Genomic DNA, 21,392 nt, shown 5'->3' on the forward strand with positions numbered 1-21,392 from the left:
TGGATACTCTGCTCACTGACAGAAGGGTTGGGCAGACATCCTCACTTCCCCAAAAGAGGTACATACTTTCACTCCACTCTGGTGTACAGAATAATACCTATGCTTGCTCAGGCCAAAGCAATCCCAAGAAGGGTCAGAACACTGTGACTCAAACACACAACCCCCATGGCCCTATTCCAAACAGGAAGAACACACACACCACCTAGACCTGACCAGCTGGGAAGGCAGTGGGCAATTCTGCATCTCCCCGGGCCAGGGCCACCACCTGGAGAGACCGGATGGCCCACTGCGTACCCTCCACACAGGTCACAACTGCAATCAGGATATTCACGAGGATTGGACCACACCTGCTCGAGGTGTTTTCACTCCAAAGTGAGAGTTTTGTGCTGCTCCAGGCAATGTTTAACTTACGTTAAGCTTTGTTGTTATTAACTATTTTCTGAAGACTTAACCGTGAGTGAGTCACTAAATATTTTACCATATCTGATCTATAAAACAAATCTATAAAGTAAATATTATCATCCCCATTTTACTGATAAAGTAAGAGGTTAAGAAACTTGCCCAAGGTCACCGAGCCAGTAAATGGTGAGGTTGGCACCAGTGGCCAGGACTGAAGAAAGCTTGGCAAAATTCCAAGACCTTGCCTGTAGTCACTCTACAGAACGGTTAAAATAGTGAAGTGTTTATGCCTAAAGACAGGAGCTTCGATTGGAAGATTATTCTATACAAGTAAGTGTACTCATCAAGAAACTACAGCATCGGAGTGTTCCTCTGTTAGGAAAAGATGCCATTGGTCTGTGATTGGTTAAGAGCAGGAATGGGAGTTAGGTTAAAAGTTTCACCATCGATATCTTCTCAAATGATAGTTGATAAACATTTTATAAAAACATAGATTAGGCAAACATTTTTTTCCTCTTTTTGGAAGTTTTAAAATAAGGCCCCCAAATTCTTTGATATTCTTCCCAAGAAAAAGGGAGGTCCATTTTCTTCTCTATTTAAATCTAGATTTCTTGGTGGCTTGACCAACAGAACATGGTGGAAATGATTCTGGGCCCAGTTCTCAGGAAACTGGAAGCTCATATTTCACACCCTTTGATCAATCATTCCCTAAATCAGAAAAACTAAAGCAGTATATCTCACATTTACACAGCAAAACAATGTTCAATTATATAGCAATAATAGATGTGGGAGAAATCCAAAGATGAGACTATTTTGAAGGCATTCAAAAATGCTTCCAAGGTGTTTATATGCCATTAAGAAAATGCTCATGAGCCTATATACATATATAGGCTATATATATATATATATACACAGATTTTCTTGGCAGAATTATAGTAACTGTATATGATATATATATACACAAAATTATATATATTATATATATACACACAAAATTGTATATATCATATACAGTTACTGTAATTCTGCCAAGAAAATCTGTCCAAAGCACTAGAAGATAAAACATAACAGGATTTTTCTTTTAAGGTCATAACATTACAGATGATCCTTTCTTCTTCACATTCCTTTCTTCCGTACTGTTTTCATTTCCCCAAATGAAAGTTGTAACATTTCATGGAAAACAACATTGCATATGAGATTTCCCCTCAGCAAGCCCTTTGCACTCAACATACCTTCGATGGGACCCAGATTTACACAGTGAAGAAAAGGAACAAGACAACCGAGCGGCCCTTGGCACAGACTCGCTCATGAGGGGACAAAAGCATAGGAGTAAGGGAAGCTGATGCAATGGGCTTGCCCTCTTGACACCTCTCTGTGTCCCACGACAGCGGCTGTCGCCCTCCTCTGACATTTGAAACCCGAGAGATGTCTGTCACATGTTAGCGATGGCAAAGATCTGTCACCCTGTCTTTACCAGGAGCTTGATTAGCGGAAGCTTTGGGGGGCCTGCGAGGTGTGGAGAAGCGTGCTGTTGGTTACCCGTGATTAAGGGATCTCCCACAAAACCAGCTCGCTTGCAACAAGGACAGACTGTATTGTTCTCTGTGTTCTTAATCAATTTCAAATATTAGCCCAGCTGGCTCAAAGCAGGATCTCAAAAGTGGTAAACATGTTCTGTGACCGACAGACATTTTCCGCGACTATGCCGGAGGGTGGAAGAGAAATGAATCACGAATTCCTTCCACAAACCTTTCCTGAAGGCCTGGCATGCCCTGGAGAATATGAATGAAGAGGCAACAGCACTATGAGAATCCACACTAACTCCTGCCTCCGACCACAGTCACTCTGCGTGCTAGCGTTGACTCCCGGCGTGTGAGAACCAATTCTGCGCATCCTTCCCCAGCTCCACTTTCGGAGACCTCACGTGGGTAGCCTGAAGAGGCATCAATGAATGATAAGGATCAGGGACGTCTGGATGGCGCCATCGGGTAACGGTCCGACTCTCAGTCTCACTCAGTTTCTGATCTCAGGGTCTGTGCGATCAAGCCCCACATCGGGCTCCACGCTCAGCTTGGAGTCTGCCTAAGACTCTTTCTTCCTCTCTCTCTGTTCCTCCCACCTCCTGCTCTCTCTCTCTCTCTCAAATAAATCTAAAAAGAAAAAAAGAGAAAAAGGCTAAAAATCAGAGCTTCCCTTCCCCTAGAGAGCTGGCTGTTAAACATTAACCATCACAGCAACTGCCAGCAAGAGCGGCTCCTTCCTCCTCCTCTCACGCACTCCCCGCTACTCTGTCCTTCCTCCTTGTGTGCCAAGCGTCCGGCCACCATCGGACTCTGGGTCTCACTGCACACTGTCCGCTGCCTGCCTTCAGAGAGCAGCTCCTTCACCTCATGGCTGTGTGGACCAGTCAAGAACAGGACAGTACAGTCCGTGAGTGAGCGAAACTGCTATGACGCTGAGACTTCTAGAGCCCCGGTGGCCGGCTTCAACCAAATTTTTTAAGTCTTCACTGCGTAGCATGACACGTCAAATAATAATGCTTTTCAGGGCATTATTATTTGACGTGTTTTTTTCTGAATCGCTAACAAGGCACACTGTTCTTCCGATGATACTCCATTCATCGGCGACGTGTTAGAGCTGGATAAAACATAAGCAGAGGATTCTGCACAATGTAAAACCACAGCTACCTGAAATTTGCAAGGTGGCATCCTGTCAGCGCCCTAAGTTAGCAAGACGCCAATCGCCCTTTCTCACTGGGGGTTTACGAGACACCTGTCCAGACAAAACGACAGCGGAGCCTGTCGCACACTCAGAGTGTGTCAGACTCTCTGCCAGAAGTCGCTGTCTTTCAGTGGGACGGAAGGCCCCCAACAGGAAGTCCAGGCACCTGGGACGGGTCTGTAGCACCACGTGGGGAGACCCCGTAATCTGTCACCTGACAGGGATCACAAGCTACTCTCTCATCAACAGTGCTGTCATTGGCTTCCAACATACCAACCCGCAGCCTTGGATTCTCTTGATGTCTAACTTAAAATGATTGCTGAAATACCTACCCAGCCCATTTCCACCTTATGAACTTGTTGCTGTGTACCAAAAGTTAGCATTTTTACACTTCAGAATCTATGCTCCCATGAGACGTTATAAATGGCTCTGAAGTTCTCAGGCCAATCCACAGAAGCGTATTACCTCATAATGCTCTGAAATACATGGGGGTCCTGTACCACTAGCCCCTTGCTTCAAACCCTCTAAGGAATTCTCACCTCTGAGTAACACCCAGCCTCCTACCCTGGACTCTAACTTTGGGAGCCTTAGTCTCCCTCCCGTGCACTGCCCTCCATCCCTGCCTCTCGGTTCCTGGGCATCACTGTGTGCCCCTCTCGGGGTCTATGCCCGTGCCGGGTCCACTTCCCCCACTGTGCTCTCCCCACACCCCCACGTGGTTGGCTCCCTCAAATCTCGGCCCAAGGACGCCTCCTCGGAGAGGCCTTCCTATCACACCTGCCACGCATTCCGCCTTACTAGTTTTAGCCCATATTATCTAAGATATTGGTGTTATATGCAACTCATGGATCATTGAACACATCAAAAAAAGATTTAAAAATAAAAAATAAATAAAATAATTATTTCCTTATTCTTCAACTTGTGAAGTATCTGTCTCCCCTGCTCGGACAGTAGGACCCGTGAAAGCAGGGGTACAGCCCATCACCCTGTCGCCTGGGGCACAGCACGTGGCTTCCCCTGCCACACTTGATAAACACATACGGAGGGACCCAGTGAGCGTGCGGACAGCGGGATCTCCTGCGGATGTGCTTGTACGACAGGACACGGTCCAAGCTTAGTCGTGGTAGCCTACGGTCCATCCCCTTCCTGGCAGCTGGTGGGGACTGAGGTGGGGCAGGGGACCATGCGGAGCCAGCTTCTGGCCCGTGGGTAATTTTCCTCACATTTCTTGATCCCGTCTCTCTCCTTGGTTACCGCCCCCATGTTTTTCCTTCTCCCCAGGCTCTCCCGGCTTCCTGCTTGGGTTTCTGCCTTCACGACCCCGCTGTAGAATGCCATCTTTCACACCCTCTCCCCTCAGCTCCTGACCTTGACAGAGGCACGGAGTTTGTGGAAGTTCTTCCCAAGGGCGTCTATTTCTGGCAACGACATAAACAGCGAGGAGGAGAAGGGTCTCTGCTCTGTCCGCTCCCCTCCCTGGCAGTCGTGCTCACTGTCGTCCATCTGGTGAGCATAACATGGTGCCTGGCAGCCCCTGGGCCTCCGGTGCCTACAGCTTCATAGCATTTGGTTTCTACTGATTTCCAAGACTAAATTGGGAGTGAGCTCCCTGTCTGTTTCAGAGCCATTCGGGTCACCAAATTGCCAAATGGGACTAAAGTAACATGGAGAAGCCTGAATGTGAAATTCAACCAGAACCTGCTAAATGTGAGCACCAAGACCAGTCTGGTCAGCAGACCCAAGCCTATAACTGGTTCTCTTTCAGACATGGCAGCAGAGAAGTTATCCGATGGCGTCCAATCTCAGATTTAGCAAGAATAAAATTCCCTCACAAGTGTAATGTTTTATTTCTGGTCTCACTCTAAATTTTCCTCTGTCTGGGGTGCCCTTTTTAACTTTCTGCACAGATAAGGGGGGGGAAAAAGAGGTAAAACAATGTATATTGTATAGAAAACCACCAACTGTTCAATGCTGGCATTTATCTCATCAAAATAAGAAGGGGGCAGGGGTCCACCACTTCAGAGGAGTGACAGGGAGGTTCCCATTTGCAGCAAATGTATTTTTAGTCCTTGGTAATAGCTATTATTAGATATATGTGTATTATATATACTTACAGTCTTCTTCTTGTCTGTTTATCCTTTGGAACCAGTAAAACATTCTGAGAAAAAGATCTTATGTTTGTTCACTTCACATCTAAAACAGTTAATTCAAAATATTTGTAATTATCAAAAATTGCTTACTATTTAATTTAACTGTGATAATGTTACATTTCATTAAAGTCATCTTTACTACATTTCTGGCAAATCTCTCTTTTCGGTTTCTAAGATGATTAGGCTCCCTAGATAGTTACTGCAGGTGTTAAAATGCTTTATAAATACATTCAACAAATATTTATTAAAAGTTCTTATCCTGTGTGAAATTCTATGCAGAGAGTTGGCAGGAATGCCAGAACACAGAGACACAAAGAGATAGTCCTGCTTTCAGAAGTGTTCTCGTGGAAACACAGTTTCAGTAGATCAATCCAACATCTCAAACCTAGACTGGCATCTGCATTTCTCTGAGAATGTTTTTGTAACTGGTCAGTCCATGTCGTCCCAAATCTAGATACTTTTATAAATGTCATCTTCAAGTATTTGACTTAATGTCTCATTTTATATAGAAAGGTGTTTCATTATTAAATCAAATGTCAACTGAGTGTCCCCTTTAATGTACGGGGAAGGAAGTCAGAAGAAATAAAGACTCAAAACCTACAAAGAATCCTTTAAGGAGAGGAGTGCAACTGATTATAGTCAACCACACACACACACTAATGGCTGAAAAGGGATGTGTATCTTTTTTTCTTTTTTGGAGGGAGTGTGATTGATATCAATGTTACAGTAGCTTCAGGTGTATGACACAGTGATTGTACAAGCCTATATGTTACAGGTGTAGCTTCCATCTGTCACCACACAACACTAGGACAATACCATTGATGATATTCCCTATGCTATGGCTTTAACAGATGCTTATCTTTAATAGAAGGACAATAAAATATTTGGACATTCCTGTTCCTTAAAAAATTAACAGTTTCTACTTTTTCTGACAGTAAGACTGTCATTTAACCCCTTTTCCTATTTTTTTTTTAAAGAAATCTTAAAAATTGATTTGAGAGCGTGAGCAAGCATGCGTGTGGGCTCATGGGAGTGGGGAGGGACAGAGTGAGAGACAGAGAATCCCAAGCAGACTCCCCACTGAGCATGGAGCCCCACAAGGGGCTCAATCCCAGGACCCCAAATCGTGACCTGAGCTGAAACCAAGAGCTGGACACTCAACCAACCTAGCCCAGGCACTGCTCCCCCCTTTTCCCACAGCTCTCTTTCTTCTTCATATCTGAATCTCAATGTCCCTACTTAGAATTCCAGTGAAGCTGATTCATACAAATTTTGTGCACACAGCCACGGGACCAGACATGGAGACTTTCCTGATGGGCACACACTAGGCCCATGTTAGCACTGCCTGCTTCTCTTCCTGGCTCTCTCCCCCTTCTTAGAGCTCAGTGTTATCAAAAACACTGATACAATTAATGTACCGCATGTGGGGGCCAATAGGTCCCCTTGCCAAAGATAAGGACTGTGGCAGAAAAAAAGGGTAGTTAGGTCAAAATTGATATACTGACCTCCTATTTAACCATTAGGAATGTTCTAACATTTTATAAAATAGTCACCAGCTTCGATTTCCAACAACTGCCAAGTTAAAAATCAAACACCACAAAATTCAAGTAAATTTCTGTGTGGTACAGAAGGGGAAACACGTCTGTAAAAATGCAGGCCACCCCCTTCCTTGTTCAAGAACAACACTTACTGGCTTATGTTTCTAAGTGTTTCTAAGTGAATTTTATGCTCCTCTCTTCGCGCTCCAGAAAACTCCATGTCCTGAGCATGAGGGATGGCATTCCTCTTCATTTTAATTTTAAACTACTTTCGAAATGAGTGATAATGTTTTTCAAAAAGACAACTAGCAAGTAAAATAGACTCAAGAAAAAGCAAATATATCTCAGAATTACCTTTGGCCTGGTCCAAAGTCGTCAGCTTCAGGCATTTCTGCCCTGTGAACACACTGACCGAGTGGCTGGCTGCAGACTCGTGAGCTAGGAAGTCTTTCTCTCCTGTCACCAGCAAGTATTGGGGGGAAGATTCCCCAGTCGTCAAGTCCCTTCCTCTTTGGAAAGAAGCTCGCCTCCCTTACTCAGAAAGTAGGTGTTTACAAACTTCCAAAGCACCTGCTCGCCTTGAATGAAGCTAAGTGCCGAGCTATGATGACTGTCCCCTTCTAAAAATAAACAGGTCACCTCTTACTCCCAGTACCGTGACAGCCGCTGGGAACAAGCATTATCTCTTGAGCAGTGTGAGAAGGTGTCACCGCCCAGCTATGAACCTTTACTGGGCTGACTTCACCTAGACCTGCCCACTCTTTCTCTTTCCTTTTTTTTTTTTTTTCTTTTTTTCCTGGCACGACGAGGCACCCATCGAAGGGCGGTGTGGCCGCGGGGGAGCCTCAAACTTCAGGCTGGGCTATCAGATCTCCAACTCACAGGAGGAGGCTGGGGGTGGAGAGTGAAATGGGCTGTGCCAGAGCTGAGAGCCTTGTTTGTTCTGAGAATGCTTAGGCACTCGGCGAAAGATCTTTTACTGAAAAGAAAAACACCACCAAGAAACAATCGTGTTTTGAGGGACACGCTGTTTTGCAAGAAAATCTTCCTTTGGGCCATCTAGATTTCTCAGCTCAGAATGTGTTTGTGCACGGAGGAGTCCATGCATGCCTTTGGGCAATAGGACTTCTCCCACAGACTTCCCTCTGTCATCGGGGAGCAGCCTGACATTGGCGCACGGCCGGGCTGTGTGCCTGAGATATTTTTATAGCCTGGCTCATCACCCTGTGGGAGTAATCAATCACCAAGGACCCTCACTGGCTACAGTTTCTACAGGACAAAAATGACCTCATGTTTTCTTGCTTCCAAAGAGGGTAGAAGAAAATGTTGGGGTGGCACCTGGGTGGCTCAGTCAGTTAGACGTCTGCCTTCTGCTCAGGTGTGATCCCAGGGTCCTGAGATCGAGCCCCACATTGGGGGAGTGTCTCTGCCCAGCAGGGAGTCTGCATCTCCCTCTGCCTCTCCCCCCATTTCTGCTCTCCCTTTCTCTCAAACAAATAAAAAAAAATCTTAAAAAAAAAAAAGAAGAGTTAGACCTGGTCGGTCAAAAGGTACAAACTTGCAGTTATAAAATAACTAAGTACAAGTTCCCCTCACAAAAAAAACAAAAACCTATAACTGTGCTGACCAATGTTAACTAGACTTATCGTGGTCATCCATTTCCTGCTACGTATGAATATCAAATCTTCCGTTGAAATATATTATGTCAATCATATCTCAGTAAAATAAATAAAGTATAGCTCCCTCCTCATTAAAAAAAAAAAAAAAATGGCTAGGAGAAATATTGACCCTAAAAGTTTTGTATGAAAAGTTGAAATCATTTGGGTTTTTTTTCCTGATTGGGAACATTAGATAAAGCAGTAAGCAGGATCTACTTATTAAGCAATAATAGGCTTTTCTTTTTAAAAATGCCTGCTTTCCATTGTCACTATATAGCAATACTATATACATTTTACATTTACATGTGTGATTTCTAGAACATCAAAGAATTGGGAAGTTGAAATGGGCAACACATAAACCGGCTCTCTTTTGGATACTCTGATATTTTGTGCCACAATTCTGACTATTCTTTAATCCCTCACACAAGATCTAAAGTTCTAGACTTCAAAGTCTAAGATTAAGTCGGTGCAGGTACTCAAACACATAACTCAAATACTGTTGACCTTGAAGGCAAACAGACCTAGCAATGTCCTGAAGATCGGGCTGTGCAGGTGCCTTTCAGACCCAAAGCGACGCACAACTTTGTGAGAAATTCCAGATTTAAGAATTGACAAGTTCAAACACTGAAAACACCATCAGTGAGACGATTTCAGTACTTTCATTCAAAGTTATCAACAACGAAAAGCACACCAGGATCTAACTCTCCATTTTAACAATTTGATCCCATTAATTTTACCTTTTGTTCCCCTAAACACCTGTTTTACTATTTTTTTTTTTTTTCTTAAATATCTGAGCTCAGCTGTTGCCAAACTGAAGTTGCTGTTTAGAAAAGAACTGCGTATGTTCCTGAAATCTGCCTCTGGGTGTTAGAGGACAGTTATGTCTTCAGTGTTGTAACAGATGAATTGCTCGTTACTACCATGAAATATTTATTAAAATACTTCCAATTAAGCACTCCTTCATGCATTTTTATTTATTTTGAAAAAAAGTTTTATTTATTTGACAGAAAGAGAGAGAGAGAGACAGTGAGAGGGAACACAAACAGGGCGAGTGGGAGAGGGAGAAGCAGGCTTCCCACTGAGCAGGGAGCCTGATGCGGGGCTCGATCCCAGGGCCCTGGCATCATGACCTGAGCTGAAGGCAGACCCTTAACTGACTGAGCAACACAGGCGCCCCTTCTTCATGAATTTTTAAATGACTTTTTCCAACCATGGATTCCCCCTTCAGGTATATTTGTGTTAATTTCTGAAATTCACAAAAACAAGGAAGGGAAACAGGATGGCACAGGTTACAGAAACCAGAGTGAAACTTCGTAGCTGACCCGGCAGGTGGCTTCTTGGCACTGGGCACACCTTCAGCTCTGTGGTGGTGAGGGAGAGTGAGGGGCTGTGTTGGAGTTACAAAGGTTCCCTGTCACTGCTGACCTGAAATCCACTGGACTTCCTGAATGTAAGGTTCACAGCACACACACATGGGAGAGACCTAGAAGGCCCCAGAAGCTTTCCAACATTCTCAGATACTGGAAAAGGGACCCCACAAAGTTAGGTGACCCACTCTGGAGAGGTTGGGACAGACTGTAGTACACAGTGTCCTTGTCACTCCTCCACATGAAGAAATAGCAGAGCCCACACATTCTGGCAAAAGTTCCCGTGGCCAGACACTTCCATAGTTCAAGTTTTCTTGTATCAATACTCTTCCAAAATATGCATGCATTTTTAGTAATATACATTAATTTTTATTTTTTTTGCAGTTTCATCATATAGTATGTGAGCTAAAAAAAAATCACTGCCATATCAAAGCTAATTGTCTACTTTTCCCGAGGGTCCTTTTTCACAAAATCATTGGTCTGAGTTTTTTCTCCCTACTCTTCTATGACAGCTTTGACTAAGGCTCTGGAACTTTCTATCAGAGATAATAGGAGGGACTCTCCCTCTCTTGGAGGTTACAGGGCAGTATTAGCATGAACGGCCAAGTTGTGGGTGTGGGTGCAGGAGTGGGGGAGTCCTCAATGGACAGAAAATCACTATGACAGGAAGGTTAATTGTTTGCTAACTTGGCCTAACAGAATTCTTGCTGAAGGCAGGCCAGGCTGATGGGCTATTACCTTGAGGTGTTGGGAGATGAGGAATTTGGTCAGAGATGAAGGATCATCAGATATCAAGGGGGAGGGATCCTTGTTAAAATGACCTGACAGGATTCTAGATAAAACGGTTCTTGAGGGGGTACCTGGCTTCTTGGTCAGAGAAACAGGTGACTATTGATCTCAGGGTTGAGAGGTCGAGTCCTGCATTGGGTATAGAGATTATTTAAATAAAAACTTAAGAAAATATAACAACAACAACAAAAAAACCCCAAAACTGGGTTGTTGAGAACATACCTAAGGATAAAGCCTAGCTGCAAAGAAGCTCAGAGGAGGCTGACTAGAATTTGATCAAAGACAGAGTCTGTGTCACCTCCTAAGAATAGGTACATTTTGATTTCTTTTCTCATCACTCAGTGCTACAAACACTGTGGACCCTCCAGAGCCACACCATCCAATATGGCAGCCACTGGGCCCTGGAAGTGTGGCTGGGGCACAGTCTGAAGACTCAGTAGAAAAAAAAAGAATGTAAAACATCTTGTTACTGATTTTCATATTGACTACAGTGTTGAAATGATAATATTGGGGAGCATATGAATAAAGTATTAAAATTAATTTCACTTATTTTTTATTTAACATGGCTTCTAGAAATCTTAATTCATATATGTAGCTTGCATTATATTTCTGGTGGTCCATACAGCTCCAGAGCTTAATTTTCTACTTCTCTGCCAAAATTGGTTTAAGTTAGACATAAAAGAAAAACTACTGTGAGAACACACTGGTTAACATAATCTTACCAACTGTTTCAGAAACATTTACAGAATTCTTTTGGGAGGGGGGAGGAGTGAGACAGAGAGACAGGGACAGAGAGACAGAATCTTACGCAGACTCTACACCCAGGGTGGAACCAGACAAGGGCTCAATCTCACGACCCTGAAATCAAAAGGGCTCAACCGACTAAGCCACCCGGGTGCCCCTAGAATTGCTTTTAATCAAAAAGGAGAAGGGTTAGGGATTTACAAAAGACAATGAAGAGGACAGTACTAGAGAAGTCCACAAAGCATTTAGTCTATATGCTAATATCTTCTCCATCCCTCCTCCCTCTAGCCTCTGAAAACAAGAATAAGATCCCTTAACTGACTTCTCCAAGGCCAGGCTGTGTCCCGAGTTATTGATCCCTCCCCTCCTTGCTTCTCCAATTTGTGCCACCAATTATCCCATCTCCTTTTTTTTTTTTTCTTTTTTTTTAAAGATTTTATATTTTATTTGGGAGAGAGAGAGAGCAGGGGGTGGAGCAGAGGGAAAGCAGCCTCCCCGATGAGCAGGGAGCGTGATGCTACGTGGGACTCAATCCCAGGACCCCAGGATCATGATCTGAGCCAAAGACAGATGCTTCACTAACTGAGCCACCCAGGTGCCCCATCCCATCTCCCTCTTACTGGTTCAGGACCCTCCAGAACTCTACCCTTTCCTTCAGCCACAAGCATATCAGGCCTCTTCCAGAAACTGCATCACTGAGCACATATCTCCTAGTTACTGAGCTCTGTCTTCTGTTCTTTCAGCTGAAGGTCCTAACCAGTGGTCTGTGGTCATCAGTCCTCACCAGTTACAATCTACCTTCTGCCCCTACCCTGACCTTGGCACTGCTGTCCCTCTGTCCTGGCGCTGTCCCCACGCTGGTCTCAAAGACTCCACTTTCTGTGCACAGCTCCAGCTTCTCTCAACATTCCTTCTTGGTCTCTCTCGGTGCCTCTCTTCTAAGGCTTCCAACACGGGGGATCTTGAGGGCAAGGCTTCCCCACCCTTGGCCACTCTAATTCTGCAGATCAGGGACAAGCCATGAATCTGCTCCCAGATGCTGCTGATGCTGCTGGCGGGGACCCATTCTTTGTGAACCCAGTCCTAGCGCTGCAACGCTGCCCACCCTCCCCTTCCATGCTATACGATACCCCTAGGAAATCTCTCTCTTCCCCAACTTTAACCCCCACCTCTATCCCCAAACCTACATCCCCTGCTGGACACACTCCAGAACTCCAGGTCATAGGTCCTACCACCCACTAGCTGAGGTGATGGGCGCTGCCTCTAACTAGCTCATGGCAACTCTTCCTATCTCCTCCCTCTCCTGTTCAGTGATACATAGTAGGTCGTTTCAGTCAGCCATGGTGGGAGCATTTACACCATGGGAATTGGCAAATGCTACAAATCAGCCACCTCACCCCTACCCAGTCTGAGCCACTTGTTCAAAATGTACTCCCACACCACTGAGTACTAACTATCTCAATTAACCCGTGCTGTGTGAAGCAAGGAGGCCATTGAGACTGAGAAGGTTCTCAGGCTTTAGCATTCTGCATTAGCAAACCAAAATGTAAGTCTATAAACGCCTCAAGGTTAACCTAAGGATGACCAATCACAAGCATCCAATAGGCTTTCCTAAATAAGGCAACCACTCGAGCTATAGCCAAGCAAATAATTGCCTTGCTTTGTTTCCACATAGTCTCTACCAAAGTCTTCTCCCAACTCCTGACAGAGAAGTGCTCCTAATCACTTGAGTGCCACTTGAGTCCAGCTGATTTTTGCACACACAAACTCTTAAAAATTTATATATAATGTCCCTTGGTTTATCTTTTAACTTCTGGAAGTCCCATACATATCTCCAAAGAACAAATCCAAAGAGGACTCACCTTCTCTGCAAACCGAAGATTTTCTGTTTCTTCTCCCATTTCTTTCTTTTTTTAGAAAAGTAATCCCTCGTATCATTCTCAACTCCACTATTCTGATGCATTTTCTCCATAAAATTTAGCAACATCTCATCCTACTATTTGTTTATCTATCTGCTATCAGAATCCCTCCCTCCCAGAGCGGGCAACAAACCTTCCTGTTCGTGACCATTTCTCAGTAAGAGTACAAAGTCTGGTAGAGCTAGCTCTTAGACCTGAACAAATTAGTATTTTTAGGTGATATTACTAGTGAATGTGAGTTACGTAAGTGAAGAATTGTTCCACGTGGACAACAGGGGCAGAGCAAGGGGAGCTGTATTCTCTCTTATGCACAGAGAAGACTCACCATCAGCTTGAACACACTGAGCTATGTTTGTAAGCCACCCTGACATTCTGTGCTCACTCTGTTTTTCGTCTTAGTGGTCTGGTCTCCTCTGCTGCCTAGGCTAAGGGTGACCAAATGCTTGTGATCAAATACTCCAAGCAACATAGGCCCTATAAATATATTGTGTGATTCTAAGTTACAAGAACCTATTTTACATTTTTTTTAAAAAGACTTATTTATTTTAGGGAGAGAGAGGGAGTATGTGCCACACAAGCTGAGGGAGAGCAACAATCCCAAACTGACAGCATGCTGAGCCCGGAGTCCAGCGTGGGGCTGGATCCCACAACCTCGAGGTTGTGACTGAAGCCAAAACCAAGAGTCCGACACCCAACCTAGAGAGCCACCTGAGCACCCTGAACTTGTATATTTTCAATGTCATGTCATGTTATTTGTAAATATTTTGTGTGCCTTATAAATCATACACAAATTTTAAATGTAGAGATGCTTATAACTAAAAAAAAAAAAAAAAAAAAAAAACCAACACCCTAGAGGCCTATCAATAAGGGATTAATTGAATTTTGGTGCAATGAGATTCCATGCTGCTGCTAAAAAGAATGGGAGTGTTATTAAAATCTTTCCACAATACGGTGAGCTGAAAAAGAGAGAACAGAAACAGAAAAAAAGAGAGAAACAGAAAAGTGTATAGGCCCATTTATGTAAAAACACACATTTATCTATTGATGAAAATACCTGGAAAGATATGTATGAAAAAAAGGGAAACTAAGAAGACAAGGAGGGGAGGCTAAGGAAGAAGAAGGAAAAAGATTTTAAAGGATCTACACTGAGGTGTTAATTGTGGTTTTCTTCCGTGGCTTAAGGAAATAATGAATGTCTTTCATTTTATTCTTTTTGCCCATCTGTGTTTTCTGTTTTTCAGTAACAAGTACATACAAGTTACTCTTACAAGAAAAGAATTGTTCTTAAATACAAAAAAGAAAAATTTGACTTTTAAATAGAAGGGGGTTATTTCTGTGGCTTCTATCACTGATGAAAAATATCTTTAAAAAAAAAAAAAACTAAAAAAAAAAAAAAAAATCCTTGCTTTTTCACCTGGGAAACAAGGCCTTCTGAAGTACATTCCAGCAGACCTTTCAGGCTTCAGGATTTTCTCTCAAGCCAGACCGGTAACAGTCTCTGTCTTGGAGCAGTTCGCTCTTTGGTAGCAGAGAGGTATTGGTTGAAAGGAGGAAGAAAAGAAAACCCATGTGAGTCTTCCGTTCAACCACTGACTCAGAAGTGTTAGAATTCCCTTTCCCTACTGGCCTCCAGTTTTGTCAACAGAGCATGTTTGCTGCTATCAAAGCCAGTATATTTTTGGAATAAAGCAAAAATCCAACATTTTTTCCCCTTAGATTAAAAAGAAGAAGAAGGGGAAAAAAAATCAAAGGCTCAAGTGACCCTATGTGTCTGTGATGTCAATCATACCACTCAGCAATGAACAATCACAAGTACACAGTCCCGAGAAAGACGGCACCCTCTCTCTTGCTTTCTGGTTGGTAGAATCATACTGAGACTTGTCCTAGATCGGTGACTTTCAGAGCAATAAGACCTTTTTTTTTCCCCCCCAATGCTATAAACTTTAGTATATAAAAGATATAACCACCCAAAAGAGTTACTCCGGTTTAAATGGGGGGGGGGGGGGACAGGGCACTGAAACTTGACCTTCATTCCCTCTCAAAGACAACCCTTGAATCGAGTCCTTGAAAATCCGGGGTTGCTCAAGATACAGTGGAAAAACTGTGACCTAGATCCTCTGGACAGCCCAGCCCAGAAGAGAAAGTGGGAACCTTTTTCCTCAGTCTCTTTTCATAATAATGAGAACAGAATCAACCCAGTTACCCATTTTATCTTTTTACTTTTTTTAAGCTTAGCACACAGAGTGGTTTCTTCAAATTTCTTTTCATCCAAAAATAGCCGGCTCTCCAAAACCAAGACATGGAGCCTCTGACGTCCCTGCCCTCCAGCTTTCTCCTTGACCTTCACCCTTTTCTGGGCTTATCACTGTCGTCAACTGATTTCCCAGCCTAGGACAGTCCACAGCTGCACCTCACATCCTGGTGTGATTAGTAACAGACCCCTTCATGCTCAGCATGAAGTCAACAGACCCCTGAATGGTACACCTGTTCAGGCCACCAACTGCAGGACCCAATACCTCACCATTTCTCACCCCTATTTGTCGGAACAACCATTTTGTTAATTTGTGCTGGATTGTCACATCATCTGTTCTGGTCTCAGTCGGAACCCCAGCAGGACCCAATGTTGCCACGGACACTCAGGTTGGCCAGCGAGTGCTGCTCACGCCTTCCCAACCCACCATCTGCTCCTGCCACGGATGGAATGGTGCCCCTCCCCAACGTGGTATGCTGAAGCAAAGCCATCTAGAAAGCACGATTTAGATGTGACAGAGTGCAGCTGCCCAAGGGATGCTAGAGAAGCCAGCCGCCTGGGGGAGCCGCAGAGGGCAGGAGTGGAAGGACAAGCCATCTGGGAGGAGTCAGCCAGTGGCGGGACGGGAAAGGGGGTCCAGGACTGGAGAGAAGCTGGGGGGCAGACAGGCTCATAGGGAGCAGCGTAAAGACACGAGAGCCTCCAGGAGCTGTGTCCCGTGCCAGCTGGATCTATGGGGGCGTGCTGATGTCCTAACTTTCTGATCAAATATGTTTCTTGACAAAAGTTCATTATACAGTTGACCCTTGAAAAACAGGGGTCCACTTATATGTGAATTTATTCCTGATAGAGTACAGGACTGTCAATGTATTTTCTGTTATGATTTCTTTTTTTTGGAGAGACAGTGCAAGTGGGGGGAGGGGCAGAGGGCAAGGGTGAGGGAGAATCTTACGCAGACTCCACGCTCAGCGCAGAGCCCGAAGCGGGGCTTCATCCCATGACCTGGAGATCACAACGTGCCCTGAAGCCAAGAGTCGGACACCTAACCACCTAGGCTACTCAGGCATCCCTTATGATTTTCTTAATAACATTTTCTTTTCTCTAGCACTCCATGGTAAGAATGGAGCATCTAATACATACAACATACAAGATACGTGTTAATCATAGGTGTTAATCGCCCATTCATGTTACAGGTAAGGCTTCTGTCAACGGTAGGCTGTGAGTAAGGTTTCTGAGGAGTTAAAAGTTATACCTGGAATTATCAACTATGTGGGGGATTGGCGCCCCTCACACTTAACGTTGTTCAAGACTTCTCTGTAGGTTGTTGATTTTCATACCGTGATATGTAGCAGTTAGTGACCACCGGGATCCAAGAAGCAAAGTGTGAACACGGCAAATAACCCTTTGAAGTAGTCAGCGGGTTCATAACAGGAAGGGTTCAAGGGCAGATGGGGGACAAGAGCAGGAAGTGGTGGGGCACCGAGTACAGGAGTAGCCTCGGGAAACACTGACAGGAGGAAGAAGAGGCGTCTGGCCACGGCTCAAGGAAGCCCCGAGAAGAAGACTCTGAAGCAGGCCAGGCGCTGGGACCTCCTGCATCACCTCAACCTTTGGCACCGGCTTGGTTCGGGGTTGTGTCCTGCGCCTCTCGACACCCGTTTCACTGCGCCACACACAGCCCCGGCAAACTTCGGCGTGGGATGCCCTCTCCGAGGGCCTCGCGGTCACCGGCCACTGCCTTCTCTCCTCCTCACTCCCCCGCTCGTCTCCTTACAACAGCTGACACATCCCGGTATCGAGCTGATTCCTTTCTCTCTGCTTCGTCCTGTCCATCCTCAACCTCCCTTACAGAAAAAAAAAAGAAAGAAGGAAGGAAAGGAAGGAGAGAAGGGAGGGAGGAAGAAAAGGGGAAAGGAAGAAAACGTTTCTAAAACTCTCGGAGGAAGATACACTCTGGTAAAAATTAAAGCCAAGTTTTCTCATTGGGTCAGGCGTCCCTCCGCAGAACACGGCGGTCCTGACTGCGTCTCGCTTCCTTTCCTCCCCAAAGCTCTCTTCGAAGCCTGCACGTGCATTGCAGGGGCGAAGGTCCTCCACAGAGAATCTCTGGTTCCAGGAAACTTAGAACAAATAGCCACGGAGAGAAAGAACCCTGGCAGGTTCCACTGCTCTTAGCAAACCTCAGGAAATGGAACATTTTTCAGGCTGCAAGTTGCAGAGCCAGAGAGGTCTGTGTGGGAGGCAAGGTTCGGAGGGATTCTCCCAGAGTGGCGCACGGCTCAAAACCGACATCCTCTCTTGAGCCTAAACACATAATGCTAGACCCAGCAACCATAACTATGGGTTGTGTACGACGTTTGTTAGATGTTATTTGTTATATCTTCCTTACCACATTTGGCTTATGTCAGTGTGAAAACTTATTTTTCACTCCTCAAATAGCAACCGATAAGAGGCTTCCTGGCTATACATTCACCCGGTATTTCATGGAGAAGCCAACCTGAAATGATGACTTCTCAGCAGAACAGTCCTCTAACAGTTAATCATTATTTCCAAATTGGCTTCGAGGTTATGGGCTGGGTGACCAGGAAGCCTCCTTGTCCCTCCTCACCATGTGCCATCTGGCACTCCTGGGGCCTTGGCTGGGGGAGTTCCAGCTGCTGACCCAGCCCGAGGGAAGAGCCGTCTCAGACACTGAAAGAACGTCTCCTCCAGGCAGTGGGTTGTGGGGAAATGGGCTCCTGGGCCAATATCCTACAGCCTTTAGGCATTCGTGAAGAGGAACCAGCTCTTCTAGAAGCAGATGCAGCAAGAAAGCTGAACATCTGCTGGTCTTGATAAGTGGGGGAGAGCAGGGCCCTAAGAGACCTCGCTACCATTTCTCGTGGAGGACAGACTGCTCCGATAACTCAACGGGACGGCGTCTTCGTCAGTGCCTCCACTGCTGTCTGAGTGAGGATAAGCTGGTCTCTTGGAAATGTGGCTTGACTCCTTCTGGCCACTGCCCGGTTCCAAATGATCTGTTCACAACAACTTTAAGGCATCCTGTAGTGACCTCATGTCTCTCAGGGCACAAGGAGAACCCTGTCTGTGACCAGCAAAGCAATGAGCTTTAAAAGCCGACAAATCCAAATGTGACTATACAGGACCTCGGAAGAGGAGTCGGGCCCAGTGAGGCTCTGATGGCGTTCATCCCCGACGTCCTGTCTCCAGGACTCCTCATGGGGGGTTTCTTCCAGCATCCAGAGCTTGTCTCCCATAAGCATACACGAACTTGTTTCATTTTAATACATTTTAAGTTCTGGAAGAATTTCAGATTCATAGAAGAGGGACAAAGATGGCACAGAGAGCGACCATACACTCTCTCCCACCAACTAGTTGCCCTGGGTGAACAACTTTTATGACCCCGGTACGTTTGTCACAACTAAACCCTAGCACTGCGACGTCACTAGGAACGGAACTCCAGACGTCATTGGAATCCCACCCATTCCCACCCCAGAGAAAGGTGAGGACAAATGACACACGTGGAGAGGAGGCCTGACATTGATTTCGATCCTGCAAGTTCCAGCTCCTTTTCCTCTTCCAGGATCCCCTCTGAGGCACCATGTTCCTTCCTGTCCTATCGTCTTAGCCTCCTGTGGTCTGAGACCTGCTCAGACTTGCCTTGGTTTCCCCACCTTCGCAGTTCTGAGGAGGATCTTGGAGGGACCAAGTGTTCCAGAGAACGGCCCTCAATTCAGATTTGTCCGATGCATTTCTCACAGTCAGACTGAGGTTGCAGAGTTTAGGGGAAAAGGTCACAGAGGTGAAGGCCCTTCTCCTCACAGCATGTCAGGGGTTCGTGACGTCCATATGACCTCTCCCTGGTAATGTGAACTTGCTCGCTTGGAAGAGGCAGGGTTTGCCAGGACTCTCCATTCTAAGGGTATTGTTTCTCTCTGGCACGCTGCCATCTGAAAGCAAGTCTGTGTCCGGCTCCCATTCACGGGGGAGGGAGTGACGCACAGGGACACAGCTCTACCTCCTGAATGGGGAAAGTAGTGACTATAGGATTTGGAATTCCTCCCTCAAGCAGATGAGGTCCCCTCCCCTATTCACTTATGTCTTCAATCATTTGTAGTGCTGGAGACTCAGCTGGCCCCATTAAGAACTTGTCATTTGGGTTACGGTCCAGCCTCATGTTACTGACCGCGTCGCTCTAGTCATTCTGGCTGCAAACTGGTGTCTGCCCACCTGCCCTTTCCAATGACTCCTCTTTCCGCCCCTTCGGACACCTGAAGAGGCCACCTCACTGCCCTCTTGGCACCGCTCCACCTGACCTGCCCCACCTTGGCCCGCACTCTCCTACCGAGCCCGGGGCCACCCACAGCGCGCCCGGGCCCCTGCAGGGTTATCTTGCCTCCTTCCCACTCCGCAGTGGCACCAGCCAAGAGGAGACACCAGGACTGAACCCAGCAGGCAGAGGGGCCCGACCCAGGGTAACACAAGCCTGGGCACCCACCTCCAGTGACATATTCAAGACAGGGCACTGTGAACGCTCCTTCTTGGCACAAGCGGCCTCCTGGAGGGGAGCTGGGCGCACGGGAGAGCTACTTCCACTGTGTTACTTTCACTGTCGTGAAAGCTGGGAACGACCTACCATTTTCTTCCCTTACGCTGGTAGAACTTCCAGGATCGAAATCAACATCAGGCTTCCTCTCCACGTGTGCCTTTGTCCTTACCTTCCATGTTTCTTTCCTATTTTGAGTACTAGAGGAAGTTCGCGGTTTAAAAATAGAAACAAGAGACTTGGCTTCTTCACCTGCACCTACTTTTAGCATCAAACCATGACAACGCCACACACACGGTCCACCATCCATTTCCACAGTGGATTCACACGGCCAGATGCTGCTTTCAATCTGCTTATTTATAACCAATGCGAATTGTTTATAGCAAACTTGGCTTCATGAGACAATGAAACCACGAGTCAGAGGGACACCGTGGAAGGTAGTGACTCGGGTAAGATTCCTCCTGATCCAGCTTCCGGGCCCATCACGAGCAAGTTAAAATTTAAAATCACCTCAAGTCCTAAATGCAAGTGAAGAGCACAGAACACACTGTGTCTGAAGCCGTAACAGAGGACAGGAAGCTCCGGCTGCGGAGAGATGTGCAAGAGGAGACATGATGTACATGTGTTTTCCAGGATGATGGGTCCCCTTTCCCCCATGAAAGCGCCACTGTCCCCAAGTGAGGAGCTGGACAGGGAGTCTCACCAAAATGAGAAACAGTTGTTCCCAGGCTCGTCACTGTTTATAAACCCTGAACACAAGAGTGAGGCTCCTCCTAGCAGGGGTATTAATCAGGGTTCATTCCCAAAGAGGGACCCGGCAGTACCCCTCAGGGTCCCCCACAGGGTCACAGTCATTCCTTTAAAACATGCTTTGCTTGGTTTTGCTTGAAACTATCCCTGAAAAAGAGGACGTGGCCACATGATAGTGCTCTAACTATAACTGTCATATACTAGGACTGTATATTCAATTTCTTTATTGTGAAGAGAAAAGTGCTCGGGGAAGAAGAATGGCAGAAATGACCTCCATCAGTGCTAGTTTGGGAAGCTTTTAGTTGTCACAGAGGTTACCCGATAGAATTGGTTAAAAAGAAAAAAAAGAAAAATGAAAAAAATACCAAGTAACAGTATAATCAAAGAGAAAGAAAAAGGCATTTATCAGGTTTCATAATTATTTGTGGGGGTGTGGCCTCACAATTGAAGGGCTAAATGTTCATGCAAATATGTCTTTCAGAAATTGATTTGGAAAGGGGTGGGGGATGGGTGAACTAGGTAACTAGGTGATGGGGATTTAAGAGGGCATTTAAGGCATT

The 21,392-nt window shown here is 45.6% G+C and overlaps 1 protein-coding gene across 3 annotated transcripts in view; it reads right to left on the reverse strand.

Annotated features, from left to right (window-relative positions):
• The window catches only part of RETREG1 (reticulophagy regulator 1), a 128,338-nt gene that overhangs the window by 34,004 nt on the left and 72,942 nt on the right, over window positions 1-21,392 (reverse strand). Inside the window, exon 1 of one of the 3 annotated variants that reach the window (XM_059173685.1) lies at window positions 13,229-13,380. The exons of 1 other annotated variant lie outside the window; for it this stretch is intronic. In XM_059173685.1, the coding sequence (XP_059029668.1) occupies window positions 13,229-13,353 (125 nt within the window). In that variant the 5' untranslated portion in view covers window positions 13,354-13,380. Of the gene's footprint in view, window positions 1-7,162; window positions 7,866-13,228; window positions 13,381-21,392 lie in introns of those variants that run through there. One more of the 3 variants, XM_059173686.1, reaches the window with a different exon arrangement.

Source organism: Mustela lutreola, chromosome 5, assembly GCF_030435805.1.
Source record: "Mustela lutreola isolate mMusLut2 chromosome 5, mMusLut2.pri, whole genome shotgun sequence".
NCBI classification, from domain to species: Eukaryota; Metazoa; Chordata; class Mammalia; order Carnivora; family Mustelidae; genus Mustela; species Mustela lutreola.